General features: G+C 37.1%; 1 protein-coding gene across 1 annotated transcript in view; it reads right to left on the bottom strand.

Moving 5' to 3' along the window:
* The window catches only part of reep3b (receptor accessory protein 3b), a 62,570-nt gene extending 53,780 nt beyond the window's left edge, over positions 1–8,790 (bottom strand). Inside the window, exon 1 of the mRNA XM_051673773.1 lies at positions 8,448–8,790. Coding sequence (XP_051529733.1) covers positions 8,448–8,479 — 32 coding nt within the window. The 5' untranslated portion in view covers positions 8,480–8,790. The remainder of the gene's footprint in view (positions 1–8,447) is intronic.
* Positions 8,791–12,575: the final 3,785 nt, after the last annotated feature.

Below are 12,575 nucleotides of genomic sequence, written 5' to 3'. Positions count from 1 at the left end.
AGGGTCGTTGTCCTGTTGGAAGATGAACCTTCGCCCCAGTCTGAGGTCCAGAGCGCTCTGGAGCAGGTTTTCATCAAGGATGTCTCTGTACATTGCAGCATTCATCTTTCCCTCGATCCTGACTAGTCTCCCAGTTCCTGCCGCTGAAAAACATCCCCACAGCATGATGCTGCCACCACCATGCTTCACTGTAGGGATGGTATTGGCCAGGTGATGAGCGGTGCCTGGTTTCCTCCAGACATGACACTTGCCATTCAGGCCAAAGAGTTCAATCTTTGTTTCATCAGACCAGAGAATTTTGTTTCTCATGGTCTGAGAGTCCTTCAGGTGCCTTTTGGCAAACTCCAGGCGGTCATGTGCCTTTTACTGAGGAGTGGCTTCCATCTGGCCACTCTTCCATACAGGCCTGATTGGTGGAGCGCTGCAGAGATGGTTGTTCTTCTGGAAGGTTCTCCTCTCTCCACAGAGAAACATTGGAGCTCTGTCAGAGTGACCATCGGGTTCTTGGTCACCTCCCTGACTAAGGCCCTTCTCCCCCGATCACTCAGTTTGGCCAGGCGGCCAGCTCTAGGAAGAGTCCTGGTGGTTCAAAACTTCTTCCATTTACAGATGATGGAGGCCACTGTGCTCAGTGGGACCTTCAATGCTGCAGAAATTTTTCTGTACCCTTCCTCAGATCTGTGCCTCGATACAATCCTGTCTCAGAGGTCTACAGACAATTCCTTGGACCTCATGGCTTGGTTTGTGCTCTGACATGCACTGTTAACTGTGGGACCTTATATAGACAGGTGTGTGCCTTTCCAAATCATGTCCAATGTCCACAGGTGGACTCCAATCAAGTTGCAGAAACATCAAGGATGATCAGTGGAAACAGGATGCACCTGAGCTCAATTTTGAGTGTCATGGCAAAGGCTGTGAATACTTATGTACATGTTATTTTTTTTCGTTTTTTATTTTTAATAAATTTGCAAAGATTTCAAACAAACTTCTTTTACGTTGTCATTATGGGGTATTGTTTGTAGAATTTTGAGGAAAATAATGAATTTAATCAATTTTGGAATAAGGCTGTAACATAACAAAATGTGGAAAAAGTGAAGCACTGTGAATACTTTCCGGATGCACTGTATAATAAATTTTTCGAATATTATGTCACACTGTTGTGGCGTCATTTCCATCAGACTAAAGTTATATTCAAAAGTTCATGTACTTTGTTTACCAAGTCAACAAAGGTGTGAGTGAAGAGCATGCTTGAGATGAAATATAAGACAAGTGATGTGTAAAGAAAACCAGTGTAAATATCACTTGCGAGCAGTGTTGGGTAACGTTATTTTTAAAAGTAACTCGTTAGAATATTGCGTTACTCCTTAGAAAAGTAACTTAATTAATTAAAAAGTGTTAGGAAAGTAAAACGTTACTTTTGCGTTACTTTTTTCTCACAGCCACTTTCTCTTCTGCTATGCTATGCATTCCATACAAATAAGCCATGCATTGCATATGAGAGACATTACAGGTCATGCTAGCTACTGTACAACACTCATGTCAAAACAAAACAGTTATTTAGAAAGCAGGTGTTCACGTCATATTTATAATAAAGAACAACATGAATATGCATTATTTGTTTTTCCATCAACATGGCAGCCAATAAGAATAATGAAGAATAACCACCGTCGGCGTGTGGTGAGTTGAGCGCGGATGCCGCGGTGGATGGCGTGAAGCCTCCACACGCGCTATGTCTCCGTGGCAACGCGCTCAACAAGCCATGTGATAAGATGCACGGGTTGATGGTCTCAGATGTGGAGGCAACTGGGATTCATCCTCCGCCACCTGGACTGAGGCGAATCACTACACAACCACGAGGACTTAAAAAGCGCACTGGGAATTGAGCATTCCAAATTGGGTGAAAAAGGAAAAAATAAATAAATAAATAAATAAAAAATAACCACCGTCTTACCTAAAGCAGCAAAGTCCAACACTTGAACCTGCATCATATATGTCATCATGTGCTGTGCCCATCAACAAAGCCAGAGTCAACTTGAGATGTTTTTCAAAAGTCAGGAAAAAATACAGTGGGGAATGCCAGTCTAACATGTTCAAGGAATAAGTCTCAAATAAAAATAAATACATTTTCTTTTGATTTTCTCCCCTTTTTCTCCCCAATTTGGAATGCCCAATTCCCAATGCACTCTAAGTCCTCGTGGTGGCATAGTGACTCGCCTCAATCCGGGTGGCGGAGGACGAATCTCAGTTGCCTCTGCGTCTGAGACCATCAACCCGCGCATCTTACCACATGGCTTGTTGAGCGTGATACCGCGGAGACATAGCGCGTGTGGAGGCTTCACGCCATCCACCGTGGAATCCACGCACAACTCACCACGCGCCCCACTGAGAGCAAACCACATTATAACGAACACGAGGAGGTTACCCCATGTGACTCTACACTCCCTAGCAACCGGGCCAATTTGGTTGCATAGGAGACATGTCTGCAGTCACTCAGCATGCCCTGGGATTCGAACTTGCAAACTCCAGGGGTGGTAGTCAGCGTCTTTACTCGCTGAGCAACCCAGGCCCCTATAAATTAATATTTTTCACTTAAGTCATCTCAGTGCACGCTTGTTTTGAGTTGATCCACGGTAAGTACAGATGCCACAACTTCAAAGGTGCATTTTGATACAACTTGAATGGAATCGTTTTTAATGCTACCAAAATGTCATACAAATGGTTTGTTTCATGAATCAAACTACTTGTTTATTATGAAACAAAAATGTAGAATCTTTTTAGAAACTAAGACATTTTCTGTACACACACAATCGATGTAGAACGTTGCTCGGAGCCACTGATCCAAAGTCAGCTGGGAGAGCTGTACGGGGAGCTGTAACACGGAGCAGTTTAGCTGCATAAGTCAGTGAATTGAGCGAGTATTTTACCCTGTATATCATGCTATGGCCAGTGGAAGACTAGTCTTATAATCCCTCTGCCTACACGCATTTACTGATTTTTTCATGCAGTGTGTATTAACATATGAATCAACAGCATTGACCTCATATTATCCTAAAACACGAAATGCGCATGCACGTTAGCGAGTTGATTGACAGGCGATGTCTGTATCTAAAAGGTGATTGGCTCTTTTACGTGCAAGGCGAGACTTCCTTTTTACATCCATTGACTGCTGAGTGCTAGAGTTTCTTGGTTGGGTGTTCCAATTTCTCCCATTAATTTAAATGGAAGTGACTCATCTCTATCTGCTAAATAGTCTCTGGCCTCACACTCTATAGAAATACAATGCCCATCATGCACTACATCTCTTCCCTGAAGTTTGCACACTTTTACTCCTGATTTCTCGCATTACAGGGACATATTTTTAGAGGTGTACAAAAGCAACGCATTACTTTATTTAAAAAGTAACTCCGATATTAAAATAAAAAAATATCGCACATTACTTTTATCGCGTCACCCTGCAATATTATGCTTGCGAGCATAATATTTTTATTGGCCGTCATTTCCAGTAGACAAATTTTTAAAATACAGCGAGTGTGTGAAAAAAGTTTTAACAAGACTTAACATTCTAGAGGTCCACAGTGGTAAAAGTGCCCAAAGTTGAAACAACCATATACACCACCATATCACCTAGCCCTACCAGTGTATAATAAAACCATCAAGTATGATCAACTTGTTAGTTTAGCATTCGTCTAGCTTGAAGGCTTTGATTCTCCTCACTGTATGCCTGTGGTCTCTCCTTTACAAAACAGAACCTACTCAGCCCCTATGAAAAACAAATAAATGTGCCGCACATCAATATTTCATTGTTTTCACAACAACGAGTTGGTCTTCCTCCAGTGGGCCCCTGCAGAAACGGGACCTGCAGCGAGTGGTCTTGAAAGTATTTTCATGAAGCGAGGTATCGCTCTCAGGGTGTGCAGCTGAAAAAATAAAACCTTCAGATGGGCCTTGACACTCTGTTTTAGGTCAACTTTGAGTTTCCTGCTAAGAAACTGTAAGGCAACACTCACTCTGATGACAGTGTGGACTGAATATTGCTTGGAGCCAGAAACTGTGAGTCTCCAAAACCACATCTGGTTCAGCTCTCTGGACTGGAATCTATTTTCCCTTACAAACACAAAAAAAATAAAGCCTGACAGGGTGTATAGCCATTCAGCTTCATAATGGTTTGATTTTCCTCAGATTTTGTAAGACAAATCACTAGATGTTGACTTCGCAGTTTTACAATAAATTCCACTAATATGTCAATTAATTTGATCGGACAAGAGGGGTTCCAAAAGTACTAATTTTTTGGGAAGTTTTATTGTTTGTATCATCTATAGAGCTGTTCAGGCTGTAGTCCACAAACCCAGAAGAGAATTTGCCATGGGTTCCCTGTGGATTTTCCTATGGGTTTTATAATGTGAGTTTAGGATTTATAAGTAAAATAAGGTCTGTGGTTCACATTACTTGACGATTTGTAGACGTTTTGTTCTACAACATAAATGACACACAGTCATTCCTCAAGCGTGAATTTTGAAGCCATACTGAAGAAACATCTTTTTTTTTTTTTAAGTTAAAAATTTACATTTGAGACATTAAAGTTTGTCATTTATTTTGTAGAACAAAACGTCCATGTGTCGTCAAGTATTGCTAACCACAGACCTTATTTTACACATAAATCCAAAACTCCCACTACAAAATCCCCAAAGGAAAATCCAGAGGGAACCCATGGCTAATCCTCTTCCGGGTTCACCTACAAATTGGCATCACGGCTGAACAGCTCTATTGGGAATGGCTTACATTATAAAAAATATATAAATAAAAAAACCTGTATGATTTTCATGATATTTGGTTCCGTTCCTGAAGGTGGATGTTTCCGCTGATGCAGACAGAACACAGTGTAAAAGGTGCTGTAAGAGATTTTTTATTAAATGACATGCAGAAAATGCAGGGACGGATTATGACTATCACAATTATCTTTTAACGTTGCGATCTACGCAATCGATTTTCATAGATTTAAGACTCTTTTAATACCTGTTCTGTTATTTACAGTCAGATTAATTCAAACACACAGCACGGACATGGTAAAGAAACTGCTCAACAGAAACACATTCGCTGAACGGCCACTGTTCTTAAAGAGACAGTACCATTTTAACATTTGTTATACATAATGTAAACTCAATGTAAATACTACAATTTATACATACAAAATGTATATATTTAAAGGAGCCATACTAAATTTTGAATTATTTTAACTTTATCAAACACTTTAAATATTGATGAATTTAACAAATACAGTAGGCTCCTACAGTATCTATGCAAGGGTTTGGTGAAATTCGGCAAAGAGCTCAGACAGTTCTGGCTCACGTTGCTATATCTTTTCTAACTCATCTGAATGATGGGGTGCGTTCCATTCAGAAGTGATCATTCCTATACCCTATTTCCTTCAAAGACTTTTGAAGGGCTGAAAGGTGTGGGGCTCAAAAATAGTGGTCATTTGGTCATTTTTGGGGAAATTCTGTTTGGAACGACCCCACAGCTTGGCTACCAATATATTCTTCCATCGAAAAGTCCTGCTAAGGCATGATTTAAGCCTTTTCAAAGAGTCCAAAAATCCCCTAGACTACATTCCATTGCCAGAATATTTAAATGAGCTACGAGTCTATTTTGGAGTGTTCGTAATTTCAAACTTCATATGTCAAAACTTACACAAAAGCCCTTTAAAATGATCTTTACTTACTTACTTACTTACTGTTAAACCTGTAAATATTTCTAACTTCAAGCATTTAAAACTATTTTCAACTTTCAAAGTTTTGTCAGACCAACATTATAGTTTGTTTCAACAAACTTTACATATCTAGTTTAATTACTTTTGAACCATACAAAGTTTTTCCTAACCACCTAAGCAAAGTTCTTTTTTGTAATGTAGGGCAAACATGCAGTTACAGCAATGAATATTATAATAAACGTTTTTGTTTGACAACCCTTTTATACAAAGAATAAACCTTAACCATATAAGCCTAACAAATGAAATAAGTCAGAAAATTATATTGTTAAACCTGTTTAAACCTATTTTACCACAAAATAATGAAATTTTAAGCACATGTTGCTTGAATTCAATAAATGCTCATTTTGAAGTATCAGTAACAATATAAACATTATCGTTATTTTTACCTTATCAAAATCAGCAAAGATTTCGCATAAAAAGATGCGTGCATCAAAATATGAAGGTAACTATTTTGGAAATTATTTTACAAGGTCTTGTACTTCCAGAAGAGCATGGAAACTTTTACCAGGCAGCATTATAAGATTAAAGAGTGGCTAAAAAAATGTAATTAGAAACAGGAAGGCAAAAGGGTCCTAAAAGAGTGCTGGGGGCCCTCTTAGTCACAGGGACCATGTTGAGGGGGCCTTGTATAAGCTGTGGGGCCCACATACTTAAGCATATACAAACATTTGTTTCAAAGTTGATGGGCCACAAGACCTTGCAGCCCAGGGCCCCCCAGGCCCCTGGTAGTCAAGGGCCCCTGGGCACTGGCCCCATTGGCCCAGTCCGTAATTCACCTATGAGAAAACGTCCCGTATGCCTGTCAGATATCACTGAAATAGGTGCCATAAAATATTACACCTGCCTCTAACAGACCTAAGCTTGGTAAAGAGTGGGGGAAAAGATAGCCACGGTTGTTTCTGCTTGTCAATCATTGTGCGTGTTCACAGAACAGCCCATATGTGCTCGTTTAAGTGCAGGTACGGTGTCCTGCTCCCGTTAAATGCTCAGGGTCGGACGGTGAAGCACCAACAATGGTCTTCATGTATGTCTGTGTGCGTCTTTAGAGTGTTTGCTTTGGAAAGAGGGGGCGTGGCAAATTCAACTTCCAAAACTGGTGGAAGTTCCAGAACAGCACCTTTAAAATACTACAAGTTTTTCCTGCAGCACCATTCAGTGGCTGCGCTGCCCCGCTACTGAATCTACAGCGTAAAACACACAGGTCTGAGTCAGTTATTTTGAATTTACTGTCGCAGCATACAGTGCAACCAGTGTAGTACAATTCCTGATTTTATTTGTTTTTTCAAATATTTCATCCTTGAAGGAAAAAAAATGGCTAATGGAACTGCTAAGAGGAATTGGAATCATTCAATAATTTTCGGTTCTCATGCCTGTATAAAAGCGATATCACACCACGGCTAAATCACAGCAGTGCTTACAGCTTAAACATCAATATAAAACCAAACTGACATTTCAAAGGTGCAATTATTTAATCAAATTAATCTTGCAATTATCATGCCTTGTTTAAAAGAAGATAAATACAATTCTAAGCAGACACATTTGTGGAGGAGTCATAAATAGCCTTGGCCCCAGCAGTGTAACCAGAGATAGGCCTATATAGTTTATTTAATTTTATCTTGGTAAAATTAAGCAAATAAACATCCTATATTATGCAATCAGAAAAATAGCCCTGAGGATTAGAGTAAAGTAATAGAGGAAATGTGAACAAACCTGCTGTGTACCTCAGTTCTCAGAGGCCAGACTGGTTTGCAAAAAAGTTCATTTAGTGAAACAGGGAAAACAACAACTATTTCTACATTGTCTGCACATTGTTATCATGAATCTGCTTAGCAAAATATACCGCCAACATGATTGTAAAGACTGCTCTGTGCTTTAAAGTTCAAATATAGAGAAGGCAAATCAAGCAAACAAAACAGCTACAGAAGCTTCCATGAAGCAGAAAAGCATCATTTTAGACATAAACGGTGTGGTCTCAATTTCTCTCTTCATCCTGCCATACACTCAGATTTACTGTCCTATATTTAATCCTTTACATCAGATATGCTAATGAATCTGAACCACGAAATTACAACCTTAAACTAGAAAGTTTGATTTGAATTGGTACTTGCTGGTTTCTGTAACTAATTGTCTCTTCTAAACTGCTTTCCACTGACTGACTCCTGCAGGCTGCAAGGGGACCACAAAATAAAGCAAAATGCTGTTTGCAAATGAGCTATCACACAAGGTCAGACACATCAACAATACTAAGTGCGGTCTATTTATAAAATAATGATTTATAGAATAATAATATCTTTTTTTTTTTTTTTTAAATCTGTTCAGGCCTGCAGAATGAGATTAAGTGTAACTTAACAATAAAAGATGGGAAAAGTTCAATGAGAGGAGTCAGAACAGACAGCTCCACCTAACCCATAAACCCGAACAACCTCTATTTGTCAGTACAGGGCGTCAACACAAAAAGACACATCACATTGACATCTTATATTGAATAATCTCAACATGACACACAACAGAATACATTAACAGTTCCCATAAACATAACAGTTCTTACCATAGGCTAGGCTAGAAAAGACCACACATCTAGTTTTACAACCTCCAAATGTGCAATCATTTTCTTACAGTAAAAAAAAAAAAAGAGAAAAAAAAAGAAACTACTTTAAAGAAAAGAGAGGATCATACTTACACGACAGATCTTGATATTATCCAGGACACCATATTTTCCAGAGGACTGAAGTCAAGTGGGGTGAGAGAGGCCACAACCACTGGGGAGAGGGAGGGAGGGAGGGAGGGAGAGGGAGAGGGAGCGCGATGCTAGCTAGGCTAACCTAACTTCAGTGTTCAACTTCAAACGAGGACAAAAATTAACGGCCTCCTAAATTACTCTGTATTACACACAGACATCTCGCCTACCGCGTATAAAACTAACTATGGCGTTAACATGAGTTAAAAGTATCGCATTCTTATTGTGCCCATCTTTTTCGAGCTCTCGACCAAACTGACGCCGCCGTTACTGTAAAAGGTGCGCTTTGCCGTTGACGTCAGGAATAATTTGATTTAAGGGACCCGGCTTTCTTCGTGTGTGATTGGCTATTAGGTTTTGTTTACATGAAACTCATACAGTGGTTGGTTAGATTTAATGCCCGTCAAGTAACGTAATTCAATGACGTGATTCACTTGCTCAGCGCATTCAATGCTGATTGGTTTATAGACTCTGAGACGTGGTACTGACCAATCAAATGCAAAAGTGTTGAAAAAAAAAAAAACGATGATCTTGTTGACGTTTTAATACAATAACAACAGGGATATGCGGTGAATTTCTTTCTTTCTTTCTTTCTTTTTTCTTTCTTTTTTTAAAAAAAATAGCTTTTACTTTTAAATACGTAAATTTAAGTCTTGATTTTTTTCTGAAAATACATTTTATTATCTATCTATCTATCTATCTATCTATCTATCTATCTATCTATCTATCTATCTATCTATCTATCACATAAGATTGTCTCAAAACCTAAATATCCCTAAATATCACCAACTTCATGTTCAAATTTTGCATCCCGAAAAGGAAAGGCTTAGCACACAGAGAGAGAACAGTCTTTTGTCATTTATTTCTCCCTCTCGAAAGAATTCAGAATTACTGAGCTTTTTCTTAAATATTATGATTTATATCTAACCATTTTAATAGTACCTATTATAATGTGTGTATATATGTGTAAACGAACACCCTTCCTTGACTCTGGAAAAAACATGCAAATTGTTCCTGAGTCACAATTGTGAGAAACTGTAATTTCCCTTTTTAGGAATATAACACAGGCATACTGAGCAATACGTGTGGTATAATCACAGCATATATCTGCTGTGATATCATGATAGTGATTACTCTATGAGAGGAAGACTAAGGCGAGGCTTTCTAACTGATTGAAATACATACATTATACACATCATGTGTACAGTGGAGAACATCTGCCAACTAATTTCATATGTGAAATGTGGTCTCTCTTGTAAAAGTTTTTTTGAAACAGCCATAACATTCTCTAAACTGTAAGTGCAATTGTCACAACTGTTTTATGGGACATCACAACTCTTTTGCATGTCTGCAAAATGTAGTAACTCACCAAAACATTTCATTCATGCTTCAAAACCTAGTTATTATGTCAGTAAATTGGCCAGTGCCACCAAAATGAAAAGTATTTTTGTCATCGTGTGAGCTGTACTGGTCAAAATGTTTAGAAGTTTTTTCACCATGGCAGTCAACCCTGGAAATGTTTGTTATATACAAATTTAATTTTTATTCTACTTTTTTTGTTGACTGACTGCATACTGTACTATATAAGAATGTCAGTTTTGTCTAGCTGAATGTTATTGTGTATCACACTGAGCTTTTTAGATACTGATTTCAACAGTAGGTAAAAGTTTACTGGGAAAAGTCAATACTGTACAATACTGTAGTACACAGAAAAAGGATATGCACATTTGTATGTATACAGTAAATTTATTTTTGTAGCAATGTGTTACATGTAAACAGATAATTCACATTTGAATGTCCATTTTTACACATTTCTTACATGTAAAGTCATATATATTGAACAGAAAAAAGAAATGAAAAGAAAAATGAAAGAAAGAAAACTGCAACATTGAAAAAAAACATTCCATTTCATAGATATTTATGTAATATACATGCATGTCTGACATATTTTAATAACTGAATGGATCATTTTGTATGTGATGGCTCACACAATGAAAGAATGTTTTCAAGTTCTGAAGAGTATGACAATTTCACTGAGAATCAACTCATCAGTTTTGATTAGCAAGCCATGTGCATTTAGTTATTGTGCAAATTATAGACAATTGTACTTACTCTTTTGCACACGTGCCAAAACACGTGCAATTTGCTTAAATGAGTAAGAACTTCAAATCTGGTGTGAACAAGAAATGAATTGTTCAGAGAAACTAAGTGTTAATGTTTTGAAAAAAATCATTCTCATTCGAGAATTGAGCCAAAGCGATTGAGAAAAACTGTAATCTTGTTGCTATTCATGAATATGTTTAAGAAGAGAGATGTTTTGCTCCTTACAGGTTGATGTTATTAAACATCTGAAGTGTTGACAATGTAATTTTCTCTTTGTATATTTAGTACATACTGGGGTCATAATTACTTAACTTTTTACACTTAGCAGCAGGTAATTACTTCTTTTATCTATAGCCTTTCTTTCATCTGTAATATGTTTCATGTTTACATAAAAGGGCCTACTAAATTGCACTGAAGTACCATTATACAGTAAATTCAATCATGCAGTCATAGTGCGAATTGCAAACACATATTACATACACATTGCATGTAAATAAACAGTTTGCAAAAATATTTTCTTTGATGTGTAATGGTAACTATTTTGTTTAACCAAGCAAGATGTACCTTTTGATAAATCTGATTTTGAGTAATGTATTACACAGGCTGTCTGCTTGCAAAAACAACAAATGAAGTGAACAAATATAGAAAGTGCTGTTCAAGAATCCACACTTAATATCCGGGTTTCAAAATCTAATTTAAACCTTGAAATAAACTAATATGTAAAATGAACAAGATATATGTAGGATTCTGCACTGTTTCTGCAAGTTTGTCACACTTATCATGTTAACTCCTTTGTACAGAAGGTCAGATTTCCATTGTATGCTGTCATTAAAGCAAAAGAGGACATATCAAATACCAGTAAATTATGGAATTAATGTTAATTTTTCAAATCAAATTTTCACTAAAATTGAAATGCAAATGTATTTGTTTATCTTTATTTTTTATTTATTTATTTATTTATTTATTTTTGCTACATTAGAAAACTGCAAAAGATAAGTATTTTGACAAGTGGACCTTTGAATGGCACTGTACAGTATATTTCTGCTGTTTGCATTGACTTGATTTTGTTGGGAGTCTGGTACAGTAGTAATTCTCTCCAATGCTGTCTGCAATCATTGATGTTGATGTTCAAGAGGTTGTAAATTGAAATCGTGCCTTGCTACATTAGACATTTTGGTCACTCACAGATTAGCTGTCCTGCTCTGAGCAGTGTCTGCAGAACCAGACAGGCCTAACAACCATCTCAGTGCGGCACTCTATGATTTGTGATTCTATCAGCCGAGAGATATCTGTCTCATCTTCTGCTATAACCTAAAGGTGACACTGGAATGATTGTATCCAGTAGACATGCTTCCCTTACATAAGCACTCCTCTCATGCTCATCAAGAAACAGCCCATAAGGTCAGCTACAGGGTAGCTATAAAACTTACAAAAGTGTGAAACACAATCAGAAACAAAAAGTAATAGCTATATTCACACTCATATTGTATCTGTGTGACTGTATGAGAGAATGGAAAAATTTCTATTATTTCAAATCAAATCACTTTTATTGTCACACAACCATATACACACAAGTGCAATAGTGGGTGAAAGTCTTGGACTGGACTTATTTCTCATTTATTAAATCAAATAGATAGACAGACAGACAGACAGACAGATAGATAGATAGATAGATGCTGAAAATAATATTTCTAAAGTAAATAAACATAATTATAAATAATATATAAATATAATAATCTATAAATAATAAAATAATATATAAATAATTAGAAATTAAATAATTGAATATAGTGTAATTTCAGAAAATAAATCATGTCTTGTAAAGCCATTAGTTTGATGAAACTGAAGTGTTTTTTTTTTTTTCTGATTGTTTAATTTGATGTTCATTATTGCTGCTCAGCCTAACACAACAACAACCGAACACTATTATTTTTTTTTTTTAACAGACTGGCGAAAGCATGGAAGCAG

Source organism: Myxocyprinus asiaticus, chromosome 36 (genome assembly GCF_019703515.2).
Source record: "Myxocyprinus asiaticus isolate MX2 ecotype Aquarium Trade chromosome 36, UBuf_Myxa_2, whole genome shotgun sequence".
Classification (NCBI taxonomy): Eukaryota; Metazoa; Chordata; class Actinopteri; order Cypriniformes; family Catostomidae; genus Myxocyprinus; species Myxocyprinus asiaticus.
Note: the sequence above shows the minus strand (reverse complement) of the source record. Positions and strands in the feature narration are given on the sequence as shown.